General features: G+C 46.1%; 3 protein-coding genes across 9 annotated transcripts in view; 2 read left to right on the plus strand and 1 right to left on the minus strand.

The window, feature by feature from the left end:
* The window catches only part of LOC114638067 (H-2 class I histocompatibility antigen, alpha chain-like), a 12910-nt gene extending 5769 nt beyond the window's left edge, over window positions 1–7141 (minus strand). Inside the window, exon 1 of the mRNA XM_028786418.1 lies at window positions 6537–7141. Coding sequence (XP_028642251.1) covers window positions 6537–6660 — 124 coding nt within the window. The 5' untranslated portion in view covers window positions 6661–7141. The remainder of the gene's footprint in view (window positions 1–6536) is intronic.
* On the plus strand, window positions 7027–17545 carry LOC114638044 (H-2 class I histocompatibility antigen, D-B alpha chain-like). Of its 4 annotated transcripts, none has more exons than XM_028786389.1 (7): window positions 7027–7204; window positions 7407–7676; window positions 7865–8140; window positions 9666–9941; window positions 10069–10185; window positions 16085–16542; window positions 16817–17545. In XM_028786389.1, exons 1-6 carry the CDS (start codon window positions 7132–7134, stop codon window positions 16147–16149), a joined length of 1077 nt encoding a protein of 358 aa, XP_028642222.1. In that variant the 5' UTR covers window positions 7027–7131; the 3' UTR covers window positions 16150–16542; window positions 16817–17545. The 4 variants fall into 4 exon arrangements, with proteins under 4 accessions (XP_028642222.1, XP_028642223.1, XP_028642225.1 ...); XM_028786390.1 differs by having other exon boundaries at window positions 16085–16517; XM_028786392.1 differs by lacking the exon at window positions 16817–17545 and adding an exon at window positions 10365–10397 and having other exon boundaries at window positions 7029–7204; window positions 16085–16152.
* Window positions 17546–19537: 1992 nt separating this feature from the next.
* LOC114638118 (H-2 class I histocompatibility antigen, L-D alpha chain-like) lies at window positions 19538–23579 on the plus strand. Of its 4 annotated transcripts, none has more exons than XM_028786492.1 (7): window positions 19538–19668; window positions 19872–20141; window positions 20338–20613; window positions 22053–22328; window positions 22456–22572; window positions 22988–23090; window positions 23170–23579. In XM_028786492.1, the coding sequence occupies exons 1-6, from the start codon at window positions 19557–19559 to the stop codon at window positions 23077–23079; spliced, it is 1143 nt and encodes a 380-aa protein (XP_028642325.1). In that variant the 5' UTR covers window positions 19538–19556; the 3' UTR covers window positions 23080–23090; window positions 23170–23579. The 4 variants fall into 4 exon arrangements, with proteins under 4 accessions (XP_028642325.1, XP_028642326.1, XP_028642327.1 ...); XM_028786493.1 differs by having other exon boundaries at window positions 22988–23035; XM_028786494.1 differs by having other exon boundaries at window positions 23027–23090.
* The last annotated feature ends 2974 nt before the right edge of the window (window positions 23580–26553 follow it).

Raw genomic sequence — 26553 nt, forward strand, 5'->3', positions numbered from 1 at the left:
ATTGAGAACCCCATGATCAGTTCAATGGCTAGTTGTGAGCATCTGCCTCTGAATATGTCTGACTCTTGAAGGCCTCTGAGGAGATATCCATATCAGGCTCTTATCAGCATGCACTTCCTGTCTTCCACATCAGCATCTACCTTTGGTGATTGCACATGGGATAGATACTCAGGTGGGGTGGTCTTGAGACGGCCCCTCCTTCAGTTTCTGTCCCTCACTTTGTCTCCATATTTGCTCCCTTGAGTATTTTGTTGCTCCTTCTAAGAAGGACCGAATCACCCTCACTTGGTCTTCCTTCTTTATGGGCTTCATGTGGCCTGTGAGTTGCATCTTGGGCATTTCAAGGTTCTAGGCTAATATCCAATAATCAGTGAGTGAATACCATGTGTCTTCTTTTGTGATTGGCTTACCTCACTCAGGATGATAATTTCTAGTTCCATCCATTTACCTAGGAACCTCTCGAATTCATTGTTTTTAATAGCTGAGTAATACTCCATTGTGTAAATATACCACATTTTTTGAATCCATTCCTCAGTTGAAGGACATCTGGGTTCTTTCCAGCTCCTGGCTATTATAAATAAGGCTGCTATGAACATAGTTGAGCATATGTCCTTGTTATATGTTCGAGCATCTTCTGGGTATATGCCTAGGAGTGGTATAGCTGGATCCTCGGGTAATGCTATGTCCAATTTTCTGAGGAACCGCCAGACTGATTTCCAAAGTGGTTGCACCATCTTGCAGTCCCACCAACAATGGAGGAGTGTTCCTCTTTCTCCACACCCTCGCCAGCATCTACTATCACCTGAGTTTTTAATCTTAGCCATTCTGACTGGTGTGAGATGGAATCTCAGGGTTGTTTTGATTTGCATTTCCCTGACGACTAAGGATGCTGAACATTTCTTTAGATGCTTCTCGGCCATTCGAGTTTCTTCCGTTGAAAATTCTTTGTTAAGCTCTATACCCCATTTTTTAATAGGGTAATTTGGTTGTCTGGAGTCTAATTTCTTGAGTTCTTTGTATATATTGGATATTAGCCCTCTATCAGATGAAGGATTGGTAAAGATCTTTTCCCAATTTGTTGGTTGTCGTTTTGTCCTATTGACAGTGTCCTTTGCCTTACAGAAACTTTGCAATTTTATGAAGTCCCATTTGTCAATTCTCGATCTTAGAGCATATGCCATTGGAGTTCTGTTCAGGAACTTTTCCCCTGTGCCCAAGTATTCGAGGCTTTTCCCCACCTTCTCTTCTATTAGTTTCAGTGTATCTGGTTTTATGTGGAGGTCCTTTATCCACATAGACTTGAGCTTTGTACAAGGAGATAAGAATGGATCAATTTTCATTCTTCTACATGTTGTCTTCCAGTTGAACCAGCACCATTTGTTGAAAATGCTGTCCTTTTTCCACTGGACAGTTTTAGCTCCTTTGTCAAAGATCAAGTGACCATAGGAGTGTGGGTTCATTTCTGGGTCTTCAATTCTATTCCATTGATCTTCCTGCCTGTCTCTGTACCAATACCAGGTAGTTTTTATCACTATTGCTCTGTAGTACAGCTTGAGGTCAGGGATGGTAATTCCTCCAGAAGTTCTTTTATTGTTGAGAATAGTTTTCGCTATCCTGGGTTTTTTGTTATTCCATATGAATTTGAGAATTTCCTTTTCTAACTCTGTGAAGAATTGAGTTGGGATTTTAATGGGGATTGCATTGAATCTGTAGATTGCTTTTGGCAAGATGGCCATTTTTATTATATTAATCCTGCCAATCCATGAGCATGGGAGATCTTTCCATCTTCTGAGATCTTCTTCAATTTCTTTCTTCAGAGACTTGAAGTTCTTGTCATACAGGTCTTTCACTTGCTTGGTTAGATTCACACCAAGGTATTTTATATTATTTGCAACTATTGTGAAGGGTGTCATTTCCCTAATTTCTTTTTCAGTCTGTTTATCTTTCATGTAGAGGAAGGCTACTGATTTGTTTGAGTTGATTTTATAACCAGCCACTTTGCTGAAGTTGTTTATCAGGTTTAGGAGTTCTCTGGTGGAAGTCCCCAAATCCACATTCTTAAAAAAAAAAAAAAAAAAAAAAAAAAAGATGATCAGCCCTATCACAGCGGTACCCCCAATCACTGGTACCAACTTCTGTCTTAGTTAGGGTTTTACTGCTCTGAACAGACACCATCACCAAGGCAAATATTATAAATGACAACATTTAATCGGATCTGGCTTACAGGTTCAGAGGTTCAGTCCATTAAGGAGGGAACATGGTGGCATCCAGGCAGGCATGGTGCAGACAGAACTGAGAGTTCTATATCTCCATCTGAAGGCTGCTAGCAGAATACTTCCAGGCAGCTAGGATGAGGGTCTCATAGCCCACACTCAGAGTGACACACCTACTCCAACAGGGCCACACCTTCTAATAGTGCCACTCCCTGGGTGAGCATAGGGAAACCTTCACAGGGATGCTGCCAGGTGCAGTCCTGTCTCACTGTTGTGGAAAGACTCATGTTAATAAAATATTTTTAAACGCCATATCCTGTAGATGTCTGAGATTTCCGAAGACTGCCTATCTATGCATAGTATATCAGAATAGGCAAATGTCTCTTGTTTCTAGCTATCTACTATCTGTTAAACTTTGGAAACAACTACAGGAGGCCAAAGAAAGCTTAGTCTTGTAATTAACATAACTGTGACCTAACATGTCCATAAACTTGGTTGACTGACTACCCACTTGCATTTCTTAATTATCTTCAACTATTTGCAATAGTGTCTTTCAAGAAGAAGTTTGCATTGCATTATAAAATGACTCAAGATGAGGTTGTTACTCTATCCAGGGTGTTCCCAAAACCCATCTCCACCCAACCTAAAAGAGGGGACTTCCACCCCTAGACCAAGCAGAGAGGGGCCACTCAGAACGCCCTCTGACTGGCGTTCTGAATTCTTGCTTAGGCTCTGAGGCTAAGCACTGCAAGGGAATATAAATAAAAGTTAAAAATATCTCTCTGGGTTCCCTGAGGGACAAGCCTGACTGCATAGGGGTTGATGTCAAAAGTATCCTTTCTCCAGGAAAAGACATCAGGATGGGTATGGCCCTCATGCCTCACTGGACAATGACAGGGGGACCGGAGCCATTACAAGGTCCCCTTCAATTACTGGAGGTCAGGCCTCTATCCCCGCCTTCAAAAGATTAGAATCACCACAGCCCTTCTATACTTAGAGAAGGGGGGAGATGTCAGGGGCAGCCCTGCTTATACACTGAAGGCCTAAAATCAGCCATAGGCCTAATATCAGCAATAGGCCTGTCATACATGTATACTAACACCAAGTCTTGGGTCCCTGTGGAAAAACATTGAAACAGATGGCTATAAGCTATTGTAAACAGGCAGCTTTTGTGGAAATTTACCAGCCTGAGTAGTCATAGACCTTGTAAATAGGTAGCCTTGGCAGACAACAGCAACTTAGATAAGGACAAGTGAATCATAGGCAGAGTCATAGTGACCTGTCCCCTGAACCTTCACCCAGCCGATACCCTGTTCTGAAAAATATCTGTATTCCCCCTGAACACTCACGCTCCAGTGTCATCCCCTTCCCCATGCCTTTCTGTGTTTATAACCCCTGTGTGAATAATTAAAAATTACGATGTGAAAAACAATAAAAAAATAAATAAAAAGAACAGACCACACCAAAAAAGAAATAATAAAATCTAAAAAAAAAGAAAGAAATAAAAAGCTATAACAGTGAAGTTGCCTTGTAGACCCCAAGATGTTCAAGATGCTAGAGTCGTGGTCTATCTGCTGAGAAAAGCTGCTAATAGGGAATGGAACCAGCCCAGGTGAAAGAAATTTGTTGCAGTCAACAAAGATGACAAAAAGGAGTTGGAGATCTGAAGAGCACTTTGACATCAGACATAGAGATGCAGAGTTTGGGGTTTGCCCAGATGGTTTCCTGCCTTGCTTCGGGAATTACAATTAAGTGATTGGATGGATCGCAGAAGAGACCTTGAACTTTGGACTTTTAACACTGTTGAGACTGCTATAGAATACAGGGATTTTTCAAGTTAGACTGTATTTTGCTTTATGGTGTGTTTAGGTATGGCCCCCATAGACTCATGTTTGAACAAGCCTATGGGGGCCAAGGAATGTGATGGTTTCCCTATGCTCAGCCCAGGGAGAGGCACTATTAGAAGGTGTGGTCCTGTTAGAGTAGGTGTGTGACTGTGAGTATGGCCTATAAGACCCTCATTCTAGTTGCCTGGATGTCAGTATTCTGCTAGCAGCCTTCAGATGAAGATGTAGAACTCTAGGCTCTGCCTACACCATGCCTGCCTGCATGCTGCCATGCTCCTGCCTTTATGATAATGGACTGAACCTCTGAATCTATAATCCAGCCCCACTTAAATGTTGTCAGTTATAAGACTTGCCTGGGTTATGGTGTCTGCTCACAGCAGTAATGCCCTAAGAAAACTCCCATTCCACTTCAAAGAGGATGACGGGCATTGAAGATCCTTCTTCCATGTCTTCATGTAGGCTTTCCCACGGCTGCAAAAGCTTGGAAAGTTCTTCTGGATGTAAGTTTGATGAGAGCAGGGCAGCATGAGACCTGAGACCCCTGGAGAAGTGCAGACAGGAAGGAGGCCCTGGAGCAGCTCAGCCAGCCTGGATCCCCTTTACCCTCAGCTCTGTGGGTTCAGGCTGAGTCCTCTGTGTTTCTTCCACCAGGGGGCGCTGTTGCCCAGGAACGTGATGCTTCTCTTTCATCTTCAACAGGTGAGACCCTGGAGGGTCTGCAGTGGGAGGGAAGATGGGGAAAGGGGACACCTTTCTCTGCAGGAACACTCTGGATGTTGGGATGTCACGGTCTGTTATGAATTGGCATTCAAAGGTCTGAGTGGAATTTATCTTGTTCATCTGGAATCATAAACTGACATTGGCTCAAGTGCAAAGAATGAGCACACAGTGTGTCTTCTTCCTGGGATGAGGCTGTGATCCACTGTGCACAGTAGGTCCATGAAATGAAATATACTTTGTATTTTTAAGTTTATTATTTTCTTTTTTTGCAAATTGTCTTTCAGTACAGTCTATTTTAATCATCTATTCCTGTCTTGCTACAATGTGGCTTCATTGGTTGATAGTGTAGTGTTGTCTACAGAGCCCTGTGCCCTCAGCCCCTGGCCTCACACTCTAGATGTGTAGGAGAAAGAGAAGGAGTATTTTTCAAATCATATTTTTTAAATTAGATTTTTATTAGATGTATTTTTATACGAGTATAGGTACACAACAAACAAAAGTCACAGATGATTGACAGCCCCCATGTGCTGATGGAACTCACCCTGGATCCTCTGCAACAGCAACAAGTGCTCTTAGCTGCTGAGCCATCTCTCCAGCCACTGTTGGAATGTTTACATAAGGAAACCACAGCTTACTCACAGCCTGCTGTGTGGCCTTGTTGGAGGATATGTGCCACCAGGTTGTTCACTGAGGTTTTTTTGTTTGGTTGGTTGGTTGTTTGGTTGGATGGTTTTGTTTTGTTTGGTTTGGTTTGGTTTGCTTTGGTTTGGTTTGGTTTTTAGAGACATGGTTTCTTTGTATAGCCCTGGTTGCCCTGGAACTCACTCTGTAGACCAGGCTAGCCTTGAACTCAGAAATCCGCCTGCCTCTGCCTCCCAAGTGCTGGGATTAAAGGCATGTGCCTCCACGGCCCAGCTAGGCACTGAGGTCTTAACAGACTTCAACTATTCTCAGTCTCAACCTTCTGCTTGCAAATCAAGTCCTGAGCTCTCAGCTGTTCCTCCACCATGCCTCTTCTCTGCCATCATGGACTCAAATCCTCTGAAACTACAGATCAGGCTAAACACGTTCTTTTATAAGTTGCCTAGTTCACAGTGTCTTATCACAGCCATTAAAAACTAAAGCTAGTGTGGTGACACATGCCTTCAATCTCAGTGTGGTGGTTTGAATAGGTAGCCCCATAGACTCACGTGCTTGAAGCTTGGCCCACAAGGAGTGGCACTATTAGGAGGTGTGGCCTTGTGGGAGTAGGCATGGCCTTGTTGGAGGATGTCTGTCACTGTGGGGGTGGGCTGTGAGGTCTCTATGCTCATGCTCTGCCCAGTGTGGAATGAGAGCCTCTTCCTGGCTGCCTTTGGATCAAGATGTAGAAGTCTCTGTCTGCACACTGGCATGCGTCCTGTTATAATGGACTAATTCCTGAAACTGTATTAAATGTTTCTCTTTAGAAGTACCACGCAAGTGGGAACACACAAAAAAATGCCACGTAGACAGGGATCACTGCCCTTTTGTCTGTGGTCTCCAAAGGGGTCTCTCTTCAGTGGACAGTGGGGTCTATTGTGTTGAGATGATGACCCAGGTCCACAAGAACAGACTCAGGACTCAGAATGAAGATCCCTGTTAATGACACACAAACAAAAAAAAATATCGAGCTGGAGACACAGACTCTTCATCTAGGAAGTAACACAAGGAATCTGTGTGTCTAAGGACAGGGCTGAGAAGACAGATCCTGAGGGAAGAGAGAAAGTCTCCTTACTGATGAGAGTCCTGCACTCAGGCTTGTCAGTGTGAGCCGTCCACTGCAGGTGAACACAGAGCCTGGTCTCTGTGGGGTCCCTGTGGGGCTTGCAGGCCAGCGCTTCTGCTTTAAGGAGAAGCATCTCTCCACTGCATCCTCAACTGCTTGTGTCCCCATTGTATTCCCGGAAGTGGCTTTTCTTCAAGAAGACTCCAGGGTCTGACTTCTGAAGAGAAGAAGGAAGAGAAAGGGTAGAGGAGAGGACAGAGTGTCTGGCCTGAGGGTCTCTCCTGGTGTCCAGACAACTTCTGGGTCAGAACTCCGAGACACCATGGCAAACAGCGCTCTGTCCACAGCACAGGGTTCAGACAAAGTCTTAGTCTCCAGGCGGTGAGGTCAGGGGTGGGGACGCCCAGGGCTGGGGATTCCCCATCTCCCCAGTTTCACTTCTGCTCCTAACCTGTGTCAGGTCCTTCTGCCCGGACACTGATGGTGCACGGGCAGGACTCATCCCCATTGGGTGGGACGATCCCGGGAACCCAAGCAGCATCTCAGCGGGCAACTGCTTATAAAGTCCACGCAGCCCGCGGGACTCAGACGCCCCAGATCCCAGATGGGGGCGATGGTACCGCGCACACTGCTCCTGCTGCTGGCGGCCGCCCTGGCCCCGACCCAGACCCGCGCGGGTGAGTGCGGGGTCGGGATGGAAACGGGCTCTGCTGGGAGGGGCGGGGGCGGCACCGGGGAAGCCGCGTCCCCGCGTCGCCCACCGGACCCTCCGCCCCTTCTCCACCCGCGTCCCGACCCCGCGCCCTGCTCCCCTCCCGGCCCGCGCACCCGCCCGGGGTCCCGGGAGGAGGTCGGGGTCTCACCGCGCGCCGCCCCCAGGCTCACACTCGATGCGGTTTTTCGAGACCGCCGTGTCCCGGCCCGGCCTTGGGGAGCCCCGGTTCATCTCTGTCGGCTACGTGGACGACACGCAGTTCGTGTGCTTCGACAGCGACGCGGAGAATCCGAGATATGAGCCGCGCGTGCCGTGGATGGAGCAGGAGGGGCCGGAGTATTGGGAGCGGATCACACAGAGAGCCAAGAGCAACGAGCAGACTTTCCGAGTGAGTCTGAGGAACGTGCGCGGCTACTACAACCAGAGCGAGGGCGGTGAGTGACCCCGGGTCGGAGGTCACGACCCCTCCACGTCCCGACACAGGGGCCGGAGACGTCACGGGTCCCAAGTCCGAGGTTCGGGAGCAGAACCGACCCGGGACCGGTTTCCCTTTCAGTTTGGAGAAGTCCGCGGGTGGGCGGGGCCGGGGCGGGTGGGCGGGGCTGACCACGGGGTCCCGCAGGCTCTCACACGCTCCAGCTGATGTCCGGCTGTGACGTGGGGTCGGACGGGAGCCTCCTCCGCGGGTACACACAGTTCGCCTACGACGGCCGCGATTTCATCGCCCTGAACGAAGACCTGAAAACGTGGACGGCGGCGGACATGGCGGCGCAGATCACCCAACGCAAGTTGGAGCAGGCTGGTTATGCAGAGAGCCGCAGGGCCTACCTGGAGGGCGAGTGCGTGGAGTGGCTCCGCAGATACCTGGAGCTCGGGAAGGAGACGCTGCTGCGCACAGGTGCAGGGCCGCGGGCAGCTCCTCCCTCTGCCCTCGGGCTGGGGCTCAGTCCTGGGGAAGAAGAAACCCTCAGCTGGGGTGATGCCCCTGTCTCAGAGGGGAGTGTCCCTGGGTCTCCTGATCCTCATCACAGTGACTGCACTGACTCTCCCAGGATCAGCCTTCTCCCTGGACAGTTCCCAGTCTGTCTCAGGAGGGAAGGAGACAATTTCCTGACAGAACAGCAGGGACTCCCTGCTGTCAGCCATGGCCTCTCCCAGGCCTGGTTCTCTGCCCACACACATTGACTGTGGACACTGACTCCTGTCATGCTGAGTGTGTCAGCCCTTTCACCTCAGGACCGGAAGTCTCCTTTACTTGATGGGAGACATGGACTTCCCTACACTAGGCTGGTTCCTGAGTTTGTAGACCTTTCCAAAGAATACATTCTCGCAGATCCCTCCCTGTCTGTGGGGTTTGCGACCTTTCAACAACCCAATTCTATGTATTCCTACAGTGGTGAAGGTCACATGAGCCCTTATGGGGTACCCTGATTGAATACTAAGTTGTGGGATTTCTTTTTGTTTTTTTTTTTCTCTTTTGTTTTTCCTGTTCATTCTTTGTTTCTTTCTTTTTTCTTTACTTTTTTTTTGAAGGCATTATTTTGCTTCTAGTCAGTTTTTGTCTGCACTGGAGTGATCCTGATTCTCCATGCCCTTGTATTATCGTTTGTATCAGTCTCCACAGGTGCCAGGGGAGACTGCTAGCCTGGGTAATTAGACAAGTTAATTCAGGGTTCTCATTAAAGGAGAGATTCTTGTGAGCTTAGACTGTTTCTTGCCAGAACTAAACATCCACAAGCCTCCTGCTCTTCCTCTGCCCCCACAAGTTACAGTGCTCCCCTTAGTGAAAAGAAATGGGACTTTCTGAGAGACAGGGTCTTCTGCAATCCAGGGCTGGAGTGAGGGAAGATCCACACACCCTGTGAGCCCACTGTGTTCCAGTGAGTGCTGCACTGGGGTCCACAGCACACTCCAGGGATCCTGTGTAACACACCTGTACCTTGTGGTCCAGAGGCAGGGGCTGGGAGTCATTTTCTATGGCTGAGTGTCAGACGTTCACCACATTTCTGCTACACACTTTGTGATGGGTGTTCACTTGGACTGACAGTTATACTGATAAGGCAGACGACAACAGTGGTTGACTCTCAGAGGCGGAACCCTTCCAGGAGCATATGGTCCTAATTTCTAATATAGATATGAACACAAACACATGATAAATTACTTATTTTCCATTTTATCTGTCATTCTTTGACTACCTGTCTCATGCTGTAGAACATCACATAAGGACGGCCATGTTGACCCACTGGCTCATGTGGATTCCCTCTTAGCTTCTGAGCCCCCAGGGGAAATGTGAAGTTCTGTGCTGAGGGGACCAGCGCCACCTCCTGGTCACTGGTGGGATGACAGTTGAAGTGTTTAACTGTATCTTGTGTAGATTTCAGTTTGTCTTGTTAATTGTGGGATTTCTTGAATCTTCCACACAGATCCCCCAAAGGCACATGTGAACCATCACCCCAGATCTGAAGGTGATGTCACCGTGAGGTGCTGGGCCCTGGGCTTCTACCCTGCTGACATCACCCTGACCTGGCAGTTGAATGGGGAGGAGCTGACCCAGGACATGGAGCTTGTGCAGACCAGGCCTTCAGGGGATGGAACCTTCCAGAAGTGGGCATCTGTGGTGGTGCCTCTTGGGAAGGAGCAGGATTACACATGCCATGTGTACCATGAGGGGCTCTCTCAGCCCCTCACCCTGAGATGGGGTAAGGAGGGTGTGGGTGCGCAGCTGGGATCAGGGAAAGCTGGAGCCTTCTGCAGACCCTGAGCTGGTCAGAGCTGAGAGCTGGGGTCATGACCCTCACCTTTATTTCTTGACCCTATCCTTCCCAGAGCCTCCTTCATCCACCGACTCTAACATGAAAATCATTGCTGTTCTGGTTTTCCTTGGAACTGTGGCCATCATTGGAGCTGTGGTGGCTTTTGTGATGATGAAGAAGAGAAACACAGGTAGGAAAGGGCAGGGTCTGAGTTTTCTCTCAGCTTCCTTTAGAAGTGTGCTCTGCTCATTAATGGGAAACACATCCATACCCAGCATTGCTGTTGTCTCCAACTGGGTCTGCTGTCAGTTCTGAAAGCTTCCTAGTGTCAAGATCTTCCTTGAACTCTTACAGCTTTTCTTCTCACAGGTAGACAATGAGGTGTCTGCACTCCAGCTCCAGGTTAGTGTGGGGGACAGGATTGTCCTGAGGCCATTGGAGTGAAGCTGGAGATGATGGGAGCTCTGGGAATCCATAATAGCTCCTCCATTGTAATCGTCCAGGGGATCTGTATCTGTGTCAGCACTTTCTATGAATCTCTCTGTCTCTCTCTCTTTCTCTCTCTGTCTCTCTCTGTCTCTGTCTCTGTCTCTCTCTCTGTCTCTCTCTCTCTCTATATATATATATATATATATGGAATCCTCTGTGAGTCATGGGTTGTTGAGATATTGACTTCACACTAGGTTCATGATTCTCATTCTGTAGCATGAAGACAGCAGCCTGCATTGGACTGAGTGACAGACAGTGTGTTCAGGTCTCTCCTGTGACGTCCAGAGCCCTCACTTCTCTTTAGACAACAGTGTCTGATGTTTCCTGTGATCCTATAGGCTCAATGTGAAGAACTGTGGAGCCCAGTCCACCCCTGCACACCAAGTCCCTGTTCCTGCACTGCCTGTGTTCCCTTCCACAGCCAACCTTTCTTGTCCAGCCTGGTGGGGGAGGGGGAAACATCTGCTTTGTGTCAGCTCAATGTTGCCCTGAGTTGTATCTCCTAATTTCCACACTGAGAATAAGAATCTGAATGTGAACTTGATTGTTAACATCTTGACCTTGGGGTTGATTGCTTGTTAAGTTAATGGATTGAGAATATTTAGAGTTTTTTTTAAGAAATAAATGGCAGATGGAGATCCTTCCAGAATCTGTGTCACTAAGCTGTGTGTATCTGATGGGCCAGGATGAGGTTGTGGGACCTGAGTTTGAACAGGACTGTGCCCAGATGGGCTCAGGGTGTTATTATCTCTGAAGGAGTTACTCCTGGGCTGTGTCACCTCCAGTCTCTGCTCTCTCTCCATCACTATGAAGCACATTCTGAGAGTCTGTGGTCACAAGGACACAGGGAAAGTTTGAGCCTTGTCCTGTCCCCAGGATCATGAGCTCCCTGGGCTAAATATCAGAGATGCAACTCGTGATCCTTTTCAAACTGTAGGGTGCACAAATAAGTCACATTACATTTCATCTAACCCAATTGATTTAGCTACCAAGGATGTAGCAGTGAAACTGCCCTGGGCGCTCCCTGTAGCCAAGCTACTGTTGTGATTTCTGCTTTTCCCTCTTTCCACTGTGTTTTCCAGGGTTCTCAGGTGTCTGGTGTGATCTGTCTGTTCATCTCTCAGGAGTACATCCACAGCTGAAATAAGACCTAACAGCGGTGCTTCTCTCTCCTGTAACCTGGGTACCGATTCCTGACCCTGGAATATTTTACTGAAGCACCTTGTGTACTGGAGTTAACTCTCTCAAGTTTCTTAATCTCCACCTCCATCTCTGTGGGCCTAGTGCTTGCAGCCCTGACTTGGGAATGATGAATGCAATATTTAACCTAGTCTGTCTTAAAGTCTTCTTCAAAAGCCTGTTGTTGCTCTCCACTGTGGATGGCTCTGTATTGCAGAAGACCAAAGTCCTGCCCATAGGCCTGTAACCATTTAAATTAACTAATATTTATAGCACTAAAGACACGGAAGGCATAAACTGAGGCTACAACTTGCTACCTCAGTGAGGAAACTTTATTTTCTAAAGTATATGTGTGTTACCTATTTACAATCTGATTCTACAACTAAACTGCCAGCTCTTTAGAAATTTCACTGTGTGTCATTCTACCAAGCTAGTCTACCTTTCTCTTGAGCTCTTCCAAACTCCAGAGGGATCCTGAACTTTGTTTCCTAGATTTGTTTTACCTCTGTCCTGCCAGTACTTCTCTGTTCTCGGAAGCCCTCTTCAAAGTTGAGAGAGAGAGAGAGAGAGAGAGAGAGAGAGAGAGAGAGAGAGAGAGAGAAAGAGAGAGAGAGAGAGAGAGAGAGAGGTGTTTCTGTCAAAGTTCCAATGGCTTATAAAATAAGTCTGTAACTCCTCTCCCACACTCTTGGCAGGCTGAGCCTTGTCACTGTCATGTTTGGGGGTGGGTGTCCATGGCAAGCCTGTAGAGGCCCAACACTTTCATCCTTTTCAAGAGTGTAGACCAAGATCACCTGCTGACTTTGTCTCAGGTCATAGAGCAAAGACCACCAGACCTCTCCCATGAACTTTGCCTTAAAACAGGCAGGATCTTTCCATTCTTTAGCATTATTCTCTATGGAGAATTTAGAGGCACTGAAGCTACATCTCTTCAGGACACATATAACTGCATCTGCCAAATACAATATCTATTTAGACTTTTATATTTTGCTAACAATTAGGTCTTCTATGTACAATAATATTCTGTAATGTAGACCTGTCAGTGGTTAGGAACTGAACATTTCTTGCCCAGGATTTCCTGGCTGGCAGGGGAAGGCAGTGGCTGGTCAGGCTCTCCTCTTTGCTCTTTCTGGGTCAGTGGCTGATGTTTTCAGAAGACCTCCCTGGTCAGCTCTGAGCTTTCTTAGTTTTGATGGTATCCACACCTCTTGTGTACTGTGGAAATACAAACAAATCAGCATTCCCAACACCATACATTTTCTGACTTCCATTCTGATGTTAACACATCTTTATAGTGTATAGCATGACATAATTCCAGTTTTTTTCCTTGATCCAGTGTCTCTCAGCTGCTGTGTTCCTTTCTTGTTAATGTTCTCACCCCTGGGGTCTTTATTTTTCCTTTTTGCTGTGTAAGTGTGTTCTTTAAGGTGTGATTAGATCTTCTCTGTAACTGCTTGACCTTCAACATTGTGTAGTAAAGCTGGAATGTGCTTTATAATATACAGAGAATTTCTTCTTCTTACTGGACACATATGCAGGAGCATTGTCAGTCCTAGTTTGTACAAGTATCCTTCTAGTAAATGTATAATCATAGAATTAATATTTCCAGAACTCAAAGCAGTTGCACATTGAAATCCTGAGTGTGTGTCAACAGTATGGTGTATAAACTTTTAGTTTTCCAAAATTTGCAAACTGAAACACATTTATATGCCAGATTTCTCTTTTTATTTATTTTTTGATGCCCTTAGAGTTATTTCCAGTATATAATGGTGTTTGAATATACTAAAAACAAGTCGTATTTTTTTTTATAAATTCTGTGACTTGTTGCCGGGTGTTTTTCATGAATATCTGAGACTTCTAACACATTTCCTGTAAATAATTCATCGATTTCATTTCCTTGTGCTAGAGTACCTGGCAATCATGTAAGAGACTGAATATGAGCGACATATCATGGATAGTTTTTATTTCTGATTGCCTGTTGCAGTTACAAAATAACAAAGTTAACTCTCAGTTACTCAGAATAAACTCAGCAGTTGCTATGGGCATAATTACTCTTTCTTCATATTGAGACTCAGAAGCTATACTAAGAGATTCAGGAAAATCTGATAGTACCATAAGGATTGCACACAACTCTGATTTTGAACTGAAGCATATGGGATTTGAATTACTTTGCTGTTTTTTTTTCTCCTGGATTATAAGCAGCCATTCCTAAGGTTTTTGCATCTGTATATATTGTAGGTGCTTCAGTAGTTGGTGTTCCTTTTACAATACATGGGACAATATAATTAGTTCTTTTTATAAAGTAACGTTGTTTGCTTTTAGGATGTTTGTTAATTTCTCCCAAATAGTTGTGCCAGTCTTCACTGAATACCCATAATGAAGTAATCTCAGCATTAGTATAAGTCTCTGCAATTTCTGCTGGGTCTACTCCTGACAATTGACATATTCTTGCTTTTATAATTAAATCAGAAATATTTTCTATGTAAACCTTTAATTTTTTACTTTGATTGTGTGTTAAGATGATCCATTCTAAAATACTACATCTCTTTGCATAATGATCTCAATGGGAGAATGAGTTAAAGGCAAAATAACCAAAACACAGATGAGTTTGGGAACTATGTTATTCACATGTAATCTTCCAGTCTCTTTTCTATTAAGGCTAATTCTTTCTATGCTTCCTATGTTAGCTTTCTTGGACTGTCTATGTCTGAGTCTCCTTGTAACATTTGAAACAAATTACTTAACTCTTGAGCAGCTAATCCAATGGTGGGCCAGAGTCAATTGATATCTCTCACTGATTTTTGAAACTCATCGAGATTTCACATCTGATTTCTTTCAATCTGTTCCCTCTGGGCTTGAATATTTTGTTGACTTATTTAATAATGTAGATAGTGAATAGAATGTCCTCCATCTATTTTTTTTCCAGAAGCAATCTGCAAACCTGAACATTGCAAAATTCTTTTGGTTTCACAAAACAGTTTTTTTCTAAAGTATCTGCATCAGAATCAGCCATCAGACTATCATTCATGTAAGGGTAAATAATGGATGAAGAAACTGCCTACAAATTATTTCTACCAGTTGTGGCATTAAATACTGACACAGTGTTGGAGAGTTTAACATTCCCTGTGGAAAAACATTCCACTGATATCATTTTACAGGTTGACCATTATTATATGTTTGTTGGATGAAGGCAATTTTTCCTTAGTTGAGATTTTTCTTCCTGTTCCTTAATTTTCTGGCTGACCTGAGGCAAACAGCTTGTACTTTCTGCTCTAGGGCCTCAAGCTAGGTCCCTGATTTTATTTCTGGCTGGCAAGAAATTGCCTTGGACATCTCTCTAGGACCTACCCTCATTGGACTAGAGGCATCTCTTGTCACATTGCCTGCACACCCCAGAAGCCTAGGCCTTCTTGCTGGTTTACATTCAGAAAATCAATTGCCCTTAGAGATGACTTGTTCAAAATTTTGTTTCAGGTGACTATACTTTCCACAGTTAAAGCACAGGGCACTTTGAGATCTGAGAACATTACCAACTTATTCACAGTCTTCTTACTATATCTTCCTCAGTTAAAACGCCTCAGATTTTGAGACCTAAACCTTTAGATATGGCTTGCTCAATTATTGTGGCATTATACAGGCTAGAGACAATATTGGACTTCTCTGTGATCCACTGTTCCATAGGTGCTGCCCTAGACTTTAATGGCCTGACAACATTCTGCATTCCATATTTGCATTTTCAAACGCCAAAGTCTCAATTAGCAGTTGTTTTGCACCAGGGTCTGACATGGCTTTGTTTATAGTTAGAACAAATCTTGGCAAAAAAAAAAAAAATCAGTGAAGGTTTCCCCTGAGACTTGCAGAATTTTTCTAAGAGACGTGGGCTTCTTTTCAGGTTCCCCAACTTTGTTCCTAGCTCTTAAAGCTGCTAAACAACGTTGTTCTAAGAATGTTTCTTCAAACTGAACCTGTTCTTGTGTAGCAGCACATAGCACTTATTAACTGGACCTGTGCTATGCTAATTCCCCTCGCTCCTTTGTGCTGTTCCAAGTTCCTGGCTTTGCTCCACCATGGCAACCATTGCAATTGAGGACCAGCCTCTGGTACAGCTGTCATCAATCCTCCTCAGTCTTGGGAATTAATCCTACTTTGAGTAGTCCAATTATTTAGAGCTTGTTTCACACAGGATAAGTGCATCTCATAAGCTATCACTCCCTCCTGAAAATGCTTTAGGTCTGTCATTTATACAGGATACAATCCTATCTTGTCATAAACTTGTGGATTATCTTCATTAACAAGCAAATGATGTATAAGTTCTTGGAATGCTGTTGGTGATTCTGTGACCCAGGACAGGCTGTCCTGAAAAGGTGCTGAGGTCCTGAACATGGCTGTCTCATCTGACCATCCTCCTGCTTTTCCCACAGGTGGAAAATCATGGAAAGTTCTTCTGATTGTAAGTTTGATGAGAGCAGGGCAGCATGAGACCTGAGACCCCTGGAGAAGTGCAGACAGGAATGGGGCCCTGGGGCAGCTCAGCCAGCCTGGATCCCCTTTACCCTCAGCAATGTGGGCTCAGGATCTGTCCTCTTTGTTTCTTCCACCAGGGGGCATTATTGTGCAAGAATGTGATGCTTCTCTTTCTTCTTCAACAGGTGAGATCCTAGAGGGTCTGCAGTGACAGGGAAGATGGAGAAAGGGGACACCTTTCTCTGAAAACACACTCCGGATATTAGGATGTCATGGCCTGTTACAAATTAGCATTCAAAGTCTGAGTGGAATTTATCTTCTTCATTGGGAATCAAAAATTACCATTGGCTCAAGTGCAAAGATGACCACACACTGTGTCTTCTTCCTGGGGTGAGGCTGTGATCCACTGTGCACAGTAGGTTCATAAAATGAAATATGCCGGGTTTTATATTTTATTACTTTTTTCCAAATTTTCTTTCATTAATGTGTATTTCAATCAATTGTTCCTGTCCTGCTCCAGAGCTGGCTTCATTGGCTGGTGCTGTTGTGTTGTCTAAAGAACCCTGCGCCCTCAGCCCCTGGCCTCACACTCTAGATGTATAGGAGAAAGAGAGGGAGTATGTTTCAAGTCATATTTTTAAACTTTTGTTTTTATTAGATGTATTTGTTTTTTATATATATGTATGTAGGTGCAATAGCATTGGATCCCTTGGAACTGAAGTTACAGATGGTTGACAGCCCCCATGAGCTGATGGAACTCACCCTGGATCCTCTGCAACAGCAACAAGTGCTCTTAGCTGCTGAGCCATCTCTCCAGCCACTATTGGAATGTTTACATAAGGAAACCACACAGCTGATTCACAGCATGCTGCTGGCTGACCACCATGAGAGAATCTAGAGGCACAGGAAAAGATGGTGTCAATGGAATGAGGCCTGAGGGACAGAGACAAAGAGGGGCTGAGCAGGAGGAGGCAGAGGCAAGAGGGAGATGCTAACTCAGCAGAGTCTCCTGTTTGAGGGTATTTCTGTCAGACTGCACCGGACACATCTCCAGAACCCTGCTGGCATCTTACATTTCATAGTGAACAGTGTGCTGGTTTGAATGAGAACAGCCACACAGGCTCACAGGAATGAATACTTCACATCCAGCTGAAGGAACTGCTCAGAAAGGATTGGGATGTGTGGCCTGTTGGAGGATTTGTGCCACTGGGTTGGCACTGAGGTTGTAACAGATTTTCACTATTCCCAGTGTCTCAGCCTTTTGCTTGCAAATCTTGAGCTCTCTGCTGTTCTTCCCCACAACTCTACTCTGCCATCATGGACTCAAAGCCCCTGAAACTACAGAACAGATTAGACATTTCCTTTTATAAATTGCCTTGGTCACAGTGTCTTATCACAGTAATAAAATACTAACTAAAGCTAGTGTGGTGACACATGCCTTCAGTCCCAGAGTGGTGGATTGAATAGGTGGCCCCCATAGAATCATGTGTTTGAGACTTGTCCATAAGGAGTGGTACTGTGAGGAGGTGTAGCTTGTGGGAGTGGACATGACCGTGTTGGAGGATGTGTGTCACTGTGAGGCAGGCTTTGAGGTCTCTATGCTCATGCTCTTCTCAGTGTGAAATGAGAACCTCTTCCTGGCTGGCTTTGGATCAAGATGCAGAAGTCTCCACTCCTACAAAACCATGTCTACCTGCACACTGGCATACTTCTTGTTATAATTTGCTAAGTCCTTGAAATTCTAAACCAGCCCCTATTAAATGTTTCTCTTTAGAAGTGTTGCTTTGCTCATGGTGTTTCCTCACAACAATGAAACCCAAAACAAAGACACCCATCATTCCGGATGCAAAGGCAAATGTATCTCTGTGAGTTCAAGGCCAGCTTGGTCTACATAGCAAGTTCCAGGACAGCCAGAGCTGTGCAGACAGACCTTGTATCAAAAAAAAAAAAAAAACCAGAATAAAAAAGAAAAGTAACAAAGACAGATCCTTTCTGCAGATCTGCCTATCCCCAACAGCATCCTTAGGTTGGTCAGGATGAAATCTAACAGCATCAAGTTCCCATGGAAAATATTCAAAGCACTTAACATGGGTTGTTCACGAAAACAGGTTATGCTAAATCACGGTGAGGCTGCTGGGCTGTTGTGGAGACCTGTATGGGGAGGTGACTCGAATTCACACCTGTGGTCATGCACAGAATCAAAAAATGTATAAATTTAATCTTTCCCCACACTATTGATCAGGGATGAAAACTCACATCACCAGTGTATACTCTCTGGCATGAGAATCGTCTTTCTTCCAGTGTCCACACTGCACAGGCCTGAGGAACTCTGGGGTCAACTCAGTTATCAGATCCAGTGTCCCACACAGCTGTGACACTCAAGTCCCTCACCTCATCAGCTCATAAGTGAGAGTGAAGGTCAGAGAGGGAGTGAGAGGGTCACAGATTACATAACTTTTGCCACACTGTCATCACTATTCTGTGTTATAGTCGGTGACAGTTCCTCTCCTACTGTGATTGGGTCACTAAATCAACTGTACCATTCGAGTGGGGACACTAGGAAAGTGCCCTGTAGACAGAGACCAGTGCCCTGTTTTCTGTGGTTTCCACAGGGGTCACTTTTCAGTGGACAAGGAGGTCTATTGTGCTGAGACAATGACCCAGGTCCACACAGACAATCTCAGGACACAGAATGAAGATCCTTGTTTGTTTAGTTTTGTTTTGTATTTTTAAAAAAAAAAAAAACAGCCAACCAAACAAAAACACCTGACATGGAAGTACAGACTTTTCATCAAGGAAGTAACACAAGGAATCTGTGAATAAGCGCAGGGCTGAGAAAAAAGATCCTAAGGGAAGAGGCAAAGTCTCCTCTTTACAAATGAGAGTCCTGCACTCAAGCTTTAGAGTGTGAGCCTCCCATTGCAGGTGAAAACAGAGACTGTTCTCTATGGAGTCCTTGTGGGGATGCAAGCTAGCCCCTCTGCTATAAGGAGAAGCATCTCTCCACTGCATCCTCAACCACTTGTGTTGCCATTGTATTCTCGGAAGTGGCTTTTCTTCTAGAAGACTCCAGGGTCTTGACTTCTGAAGACAAGAAGGAAGAGGAAGGGTGGAGAAGAGGACAGAGAGTCTAGCCTAAGAGTCCCTCATCTCTCCTGGTGTCCACACAGCTTCTGGGTCAGAATCGGAGATGCCATGACAAACAACACTCTGTGCACAGCACAAGGTTCAGGCAAAGTCTTAGTCTCCAGGCATTGAGGTTAGGAGTGGGGAAGCCCAGGGCTGGGGACTCCCCATCTCCCCAGTTTCACTTCTGCTGCTACTGTATCAGCTCCTTCTGCCTGGACACTGATGACACACTGGCAGGTTTCACCCCCATTGGGTGGCGCGATCCTGGAGAATCAATCAGCGTCACTGCGGAGATTGGTTATGAAGTCCAAGCTGCTCTCGGAACTCTCCGGATCACAAATGGGGGCGATGGCGCCACGCACGCTGCTCCTGCTGCTGGCGGCCGCCCTGGCCCCTACCCAGACCCGCGCGGGTGAGTGCGGGGTCGGGAGGGAAACGGACTCTGCGGGGACGGGCGGGGGCGGCACTGGGGAAGCCGCATCCCTGAGTCGCCCATCAAACCCTCCGCCCCTTCTCCATCCGCGTCCGGAGCCCTGTGCCCTGCTCCCCTCCCGGCCCGAGCACCCGCAGGGGATCCCGGGAGGAGGTCGGGGTCTCACCGCGAGCTGACCCCAGGCTCACACTCTCTGCGGTATTTCTACACCACCGTGTCCCGGTCCGGCCTCGGGGAGCCCCAGTTCATTATCGTCGGCTACGTGGATGACACGCAGTTCGTGCGCTTCGACAGCGATGGAGAGAACCCGAGATACGAGCCACGCGCGCCGTGGGTGGAGCAGGAGGGGCCGGAGTATTGGGAGCGGAACACACAGATCGCCAAGAGAAATAAGCAGATTTACAGAGTGAGCCTGAGGACCCTGCTTGGCTACTACAACCAGAGCGATGGCAGTGAGTGACACCGGGTCGGATGTAAGGACCCCTCCACGTCCCGATAAGGGCTCTAGAGAGGTCCCAGGTCACAAATCCGAGGTTCAGAAGAACTGACCCAAGACCGGTTTCCTTCTCAGTTTGGAGAAGTCCGCGGGTGGGTGGGGCCGATTCCTGGGCGGGGCGGGGCGGTGGGGCTGACTGTAGGGTCCCGCAGGCTTTCACACGTTCCAGCGGATGTACGGCTGTGACATGGGATCTGAGGGGAGCCTCCTCCGCGGATACAGGCAGTACACCTACGATGGCCACGATTACATCGCCCTGAATGAAGACCTGAAAACGTGGACAGCTCCGGACATGGCAGCGCAGATCACCAGATGCAAGTGGGAGCAGGCTGGTGAAGCAGAGAAACGCAGGGCCTACCTGGAGGGCGAGTGCCTGAAGTGGCTCCGCAGACACCTGGAGTGCGGGAAGGAGACGCTGCTGCGCACAGGTGCAGGGGCCGCGGGCAGCTCCTCCCTCTGCCCTCGGGCTGGGGCTCAGTCCTGGGGAAGAAGAAACCCTCAGCTGGGGGGGATGCCCCTGTCTCAGGGGGGAGAGAGTGTCCCTGGGTCTCCTGATCCTCATCACAGTGACTGCACTGACTCTCCCAGGGCTCATCCTTCTCCCTGGACAGTTACTAGTCTGTCTCAGGAGAGAAGGAGAGAATTTCATGATATAATAATAGTGGCTCCCTGACATCAGCCATGGCCTCTCTGGGGCCAGGTTCTCTGCCTATACCTACTGTCTGTGGACACTGATTCCTGTCATTCTGAGTGTGTCAGCCCTTACACCTCAGGACCAGAAGTCTCCTTAACCTGATGGAAGACATGGACTCCCTACACTGTGCTGTTTCCGTCAGTTTCTAGAACTTTCCAAAGAATACATTCTCGCAGATCCCTCCATATCTGTGGGGTTTACATCCCTTTGACAACTCAATTTTTCATATTTCTTACTTTCTTTTTTCTTTACTTTTTTTTTGAAGACATTATTTTGCTTCTGGTCAGTTTTTGTCTGCACTCAAGTGATACTGTTTCTCCATGCCCTTGTATAAGTATTTGCATCAGTCTCCACAGACTGGATGGTTAGACAAGTTAATTCAGGGTTCCCTCTAAAGGAAAGATTCTTGTGAACTTAGACTGTTTCCTGTCAGAACTAAACATCCAGAAACCTCCTGCTATTACTCTGTCCCCACAAGTTACAGTGTTCCCGCTAGTGAATCAGGAATTGGACTCTCTGAGAGACAGGGTCTTCTGCAATCCAGGTCTGAGTGAAAGGGAAAATGCATACACCCTGTGAGCACATTGTGGTCCAGGGAGAGGTGCACAGGGGTCCACTGCACACTCCTGAAATCTTGTGCAACATACTTATACCTTGTCACCTCAGAGGCAGGGACTGGGAGTCACTTTCTCTGCCTGAGTTTCAGGGGATCACCAAATTTCTGCTGCCCACTTTGTGATGGCTGTTCACTAGGACTGATAGTTATGCTGGTCAGCAAGATGTCCACAGTGGTTGAGCCTCAGTGGTGGCAACCTACCAGTAGCATATGGCTCTAATTTCTAATCTAGATATGAACTCAAACACGTATTAAATTACTTATTTTTCATTCTATCTTCCATCTTTGACTACTTTTCTCATACTATAAAACATTACATAAGGACGGCCATGTTGACCCACTGGCTCATGTGGATTCCCTCTTAGCTTCTGAGTCCCCCAGGAACATAGGCAGTTCTGCGCTGTGGGGACCAGCTCTACCTACTGGCCACTTGTACAATGACCGTTGAAGTGTTCAAACAGACATGTAGTTCAGTGTCATCATTGATTTAACTGAGTCTTATGTAGGTTTCAGTTTTTGTCTTGTTAATTGTGGCATTGCTTAAATCTTCCACACAGATCCCCCAAAGGCACAAGTGACCCATCATCCCAGAACAGAAGGCGATGTCACCCTGAGGTGCTGGGCCCTAAGCTTCTACCCTGCTGACATCAACCTGACCTGGCAGTTGAATGGGGAGGACCTGACCCAGGACATGGAGCTTGTGCAGACCAGGCCTTCAGGGGATGGAACCTTCCAGAAGTGGGCATCTGTGGTGGTGCCTCTTGGGAAGGAACAGAATTACATATGCCGTGTGGAGCATGAGGGACTGTCTCATCCCCTCACCCTGAGATGGGGTAAGGAGGGTGTGGGTGCAGAGCTGGGGTCAGGGAAAGCTGAAACCTTCTGCAGACCCTGAGCTGGTCAGGGCTGAGAGCTGGGGTCATGACCCTCACCTTCATTTCCTGTACCTGTCCTTCCCAGAGCCTCCTCCATCCACTGACTCTAACATGGCAATCATTGCTGTACTGGTTGTCCTTGGAGCTGTGGCCATCATTGGAGCTGTGGTGGCTTTTGTGATGAAGAGGAGGAGAAACACAGGTAGGAAAGGGCAGGGTCTGAGTTTTCTCTCAGCCTCCTTCAGAAGTGTGCTCTGCTCATTAATGGGAAACACATCCACACCCTGCATTGCTACTGTCTCCAACTGAGTCTGTTGTCAGTTCTGGGAACTTCTAGTGTCAAGATCTTCCTTGAACTCTCACAGCTTTTCTTCTCACAGATGGAAAAGGAGGGAACTATGCTCCAGCTCCAAGCTAGTGTTGGGGTGGGTGGAGATTGTTCCAGAGTCACTGGAGTTAAGGTAGGGATGTTAGGGTGCTCTGGGATTTCATAATAGTCCTCCAGAGAAATCTTCTAGTGTCCTTAGTTCTACTGTGTTCTGAAAATATATATATATACATACACACATACATACATATACATCATATACATATATATTTGTTTTGTTTTACCCTAGGCAGGGACAGCTCCCAGAGTTCTGATATGTCTCTTCCAGATTGTAAAGGTGACACTCTGGGTCCTGACTGGGGAGGGGCAATATGGACATGATTGGGTTTCAGGTACCTCAGAATTCTCTGTGAGTGGTGGGTTGTTGGAATGTTGACTTCACAGTGATTGTTCATGACTCCTATTCTCTAGCATGAAGACAGCAGCCTGGAGTGGACTGAGTAACAGATGTGTTCAGGTCTCTCCTGTGATGTCCAGAGCCCTCAGCTTTCTTTAGACAACAGTGTCTGATGTTCCCTGTCAGCCTGTGGGCTCAATGTGAAGAACTGTGGAGCCCAGTCCGCCCCTGCACACCAAGTCCCTGTCCCTGCACTGCCTGTGTTCCCTTCCACAGCCAACCTTTCTGGTCTTGGGGAATCTCCATCCTGTCAGCTACAGTCTTCCAGAGCTGCAGCTTCTACTTCCACACTGAGAATAAGAATCTGAATATGAACTGGATTGTTCACATTCTTGACCTGAGGGTTGATTGACAGTTAAATAAGGGATTGAGAATACTTAGAGCGTGTGGAGGAAATAAATGGCAGATGGAGAAGCTCCCAGAATTGTGTCACTATGCTGTGTGTATCTGGTGGGACAGCATGAGGCTGTGGGAGCTGAGTGTAAATGAGGATGTGCCCAGATGAGGTCACTGTTATCTAACATGAGGTCACCCTTGGCTATGTCACCTCCAGGCTCTGTTCTCTTCATCACTGTGAAGCACATGCTGAGTCTGTGATCACATGGCACAGAATGACCAGATCCTCATCCTGTCCACAGGATTATGAGTAGCCTAGGCTGCTTTCTAGTCTGTAGTTCTTTACTTTGCCTTCTGTGTTTATGTCTTGTATATTTAGTTTGTATGGAGGATCAGGCCTATTTTCGTTCCTTTTTTTTTTTAATTGGATATTTTATTTATTTACAATACAGATGTCAACCCATTTCCCCTTTTCCCCCTCCCTAGAACTTCCTATCCCATCCCCTTCCCCCTTTTTGCTTTTATACCATTTTAATTACATGTATATATTAAGGTCCATTCTGGGTTGAGGGTCCAGAAATACAATAGATGCAATCTATTGTCTAGTCAAGGAACAATCGAGACAATAAACACAAATAGTCAAAGAACAAGCAAGGCATTAAACCCAATTACATGAACACTACCGTGATCACTGTTTCTAAGGGCTTATCAAGATGACCAAAGTAGCTGAGCCTACTCCCTGTCCTAGCCCAAAGTCATTTTCATGTCTAAAAGCCTACTTCCTTGTTCTAGCCTAAAATTTAGATTTCTGTCTGAAATTACTTCTTTGTTGTAGCCTAATATTTAGATTCCTGCCTGAAATTAGTTCTTTGTTCTAGCCTAAGATTAAGATTTCTACCAGAAATTACTTCTTTGTTCTAGCCTAATGTCAGATTCCTGCCTGAAGCCCACTTCCTTGTCCTTGGCCAATGTCATATTCCTGCCAAGCAGCCCATTTCCTTGTCCTTGGCCCATGTCAGATTCTTGCCAAGCAACTCCAAAGACTCTCTGCCTCTTGCCCTTTTTTATTTCACTAACATAACTGAGCCTGTCTTAGGTCATTCTGACAAGAATGCCTTCCTTACACATCATGGAATATGCACTATCCAAAGCAATGAACTTCTGTCTTAGGTTAGTAAGACTGCAGAATCTTACCCATCCTTGGCTTGCCAACCTGTTGGTTCAAGCCATGTACTTTGGCTGCCGACATGTTGATGTTGTTAAAGAAAAGCTTTAACACAATGAGCAGGAATAATAGTATTTCCTGGACACAAAGGGCATGCCTCTAGCTGTATTTGTAGAGGAGGATGGACTGGTTGGGCATCAGTGGGAGAGAAGGGCCTTGGTCCCTTAAAGGCTGAATGCTCCAGGGAGGGGGAATTCGAGGGTGGGGAGGTGGGAGTGGGTAGATGGATGGGTGCACACCCTCATAGAAATAGGAGGAGGGAGGATGGGTTAAGGGGTTTCTGTGGGGGGGGGAGATGTGGAAAGGGGATAACATCTGAAATGTAGATAACGTACTCAATCATTTTTTAAAAAGAAAAGAAAAACAAACAAACAAAAAACAGATAATGGAACTGGCTATGGCAATTGAACATTTGAGACTTTTTAGCAGCAATTTAACATTACCCATACTATGGGGATTCCTTATAACTCAAGGACAGGAGACTGGATCGGGCACATGGAACTTTAAAACAATATCTTCATAAAATAAAAAAAGGGGACGATATATCCCTGTACACCACAAATTTCTTTAAATCATATTCTTTTTATTTTTTATTTTAATATTTTTTTAAAAAAATTTGGATGCCAAGGAACTTTCTGCTGAGTGTCTATGGCACTCTACAACTAGGCATACTTATGTATAGGTGAAAGGGAAGGATCCACTTACTGGCATAAGGCATGATCCCAATCAGGTATTAAATATGGGGAAGAGGGCATGTTTGTGTTTTTTCTGCAGGATACTGAAGGAGTATGGTGGCTGCCAGAGTGACAGGTGAGATATGCTGATGCCAGGGCAAAGAATGATGCCAACCTGTGAGCTTGCTGAGTGCCCTGACAATGGTGTCTATAAAGCTGTATTGGACATATGCTTCTGACCCACCATTGCTTACCTATCACCATGATGGAACAAGCTGCCTTGCCCCAAGTTTTTAGACCTTGTGGAACAGAGAATCAAAAAGAGAAGTTATAATACCTCTTGTATTGTTATTAAATATGACCAGTTATTCAGACTCCATCATGGACTGCTCTAGAAATCAATTCAATTTTGGAAATAACAGTCTTCATTTGGAAGTCTGGTTCCAGACACTTTCAGAGACATATCTGGAAATTAGCTGCAGTTCTCTGTGATATTATGTTAGTAAGAAATAAAGTTAGGGCAGGATCTGGATTTCAAACATGTGGTAGCACATGTGTTAAGACTCTTTTAATTGTCAAGTTAAAAATCCTTTTATTTCTTCTGCAGTATTTAATGTAAGTTGCACTGATTGTACACCTTCTAATTGTGTTTGTGTTTTGAAAACTTCTCATACCTCTTAATGCTTCCTGTTTTGCTGTCCTCATTGATGCCCCAGTATGACAGCAGTAGGAGGTGTTTTTCATATTCTTGTCCCTATAGACACAACAAGGGCCCTGCTCTCAGCATACTGTGGGCTAGACAGAAGAACTAAACTCTCCTGAGCTCCTGCTTCCTTCCAGGTCCCTCCGTGGAGTTCTCCCTATGTTTCCCATCGTTCCCCAGCCAACCCTAGATTGCAGGATCCACACAGAGGAGAGATCCACAGGCTCTCATCTCAGATCTGGTCCTGTTGCACCTGTGCTGTGCCCATGGCCCTTCTCCTTCCCTGGCTCTGAGGATCCTGGTGCCGACTTTAGAGAAGATTCCAGGGTTAAATGGATGAGTCTACTTTCAATTTATGTTATTTTAAAAGCTAGTCCAGGAATTGGAGTGATGGCCCAGGGCAGAGACAAACTGCACTGACCTGTGACTCTTATCAGGGGATTTCGACTTCCACAATTTT

The sequence above is a fragment of the Grammomys surdaster genome, unplaced genomic scaffold (genome assembly GCF_004785775.1).
Source record: "Grammomys surdaster isolate TR1022 unplaced genomic scaffold, NIH_TR_1.0 125504, whole genome shotgun sequence".
In the NCBI taxonomy this organism is placed as follows: domain Eukaryota; kingdom Metazoa; phylum Chordata; class Mammalia; order Rodentia; family Muridae; genus Grammomys; species Grammomys surdaster.

What these genes read in the sequence shown, in the direction of transcription:
- LOC114638044 (XM_028786389.1), top strand. Translation starts at nt 7,132, where the DNA reads ATGGGGGCGATGGTACCGCGCACACTGCTCCTGCTGCTGGCGGCCGCC. An exon ending in CCCGACCCAGACCCGCGCGG is followed by an intron (nt 7,205 to 7,406) that starts GTGAGTGCGGGG and finishes CGCCGCCCCCAG; the next exon opens with GCTCACACTCGATGCGGTTT. An exon ending in CTACAACCAGAGCGAGGGCG is followed by an intron (nt 7,677 to 7,864) that starts GTGAGTGACCCC and finishes GGGGTCCCGCAG; the next exon opens with GCTCTCACACGCTCCAGCTG.
- LOC114638118 (XM_028786492.1), top strand. Translation starts at nt 19,557, where the DNA reads ATGAAGTCCAAGCTGCTCTCGGAACTCTCCGGATCACAAATGGGGGCG. An exon ending in CTACAACCAGAGCGATGGCA is followed by an intron (nt 20,142 to 20,337) that starts GTGAGTGACACC and finishes AGGGTCCCGCAG; the next exon opens with GCTTTCACACGTTCCAGCGG. An exon ending in TCCCCTCACCCTGAGATGGG is followed by an intron (nt 22,329 to 22,455) that starts GTAAGGAGGGTG and finishes TGTCCTTCCCAG; the next exon opens with AGCCTCCTCCATCCACTGAC.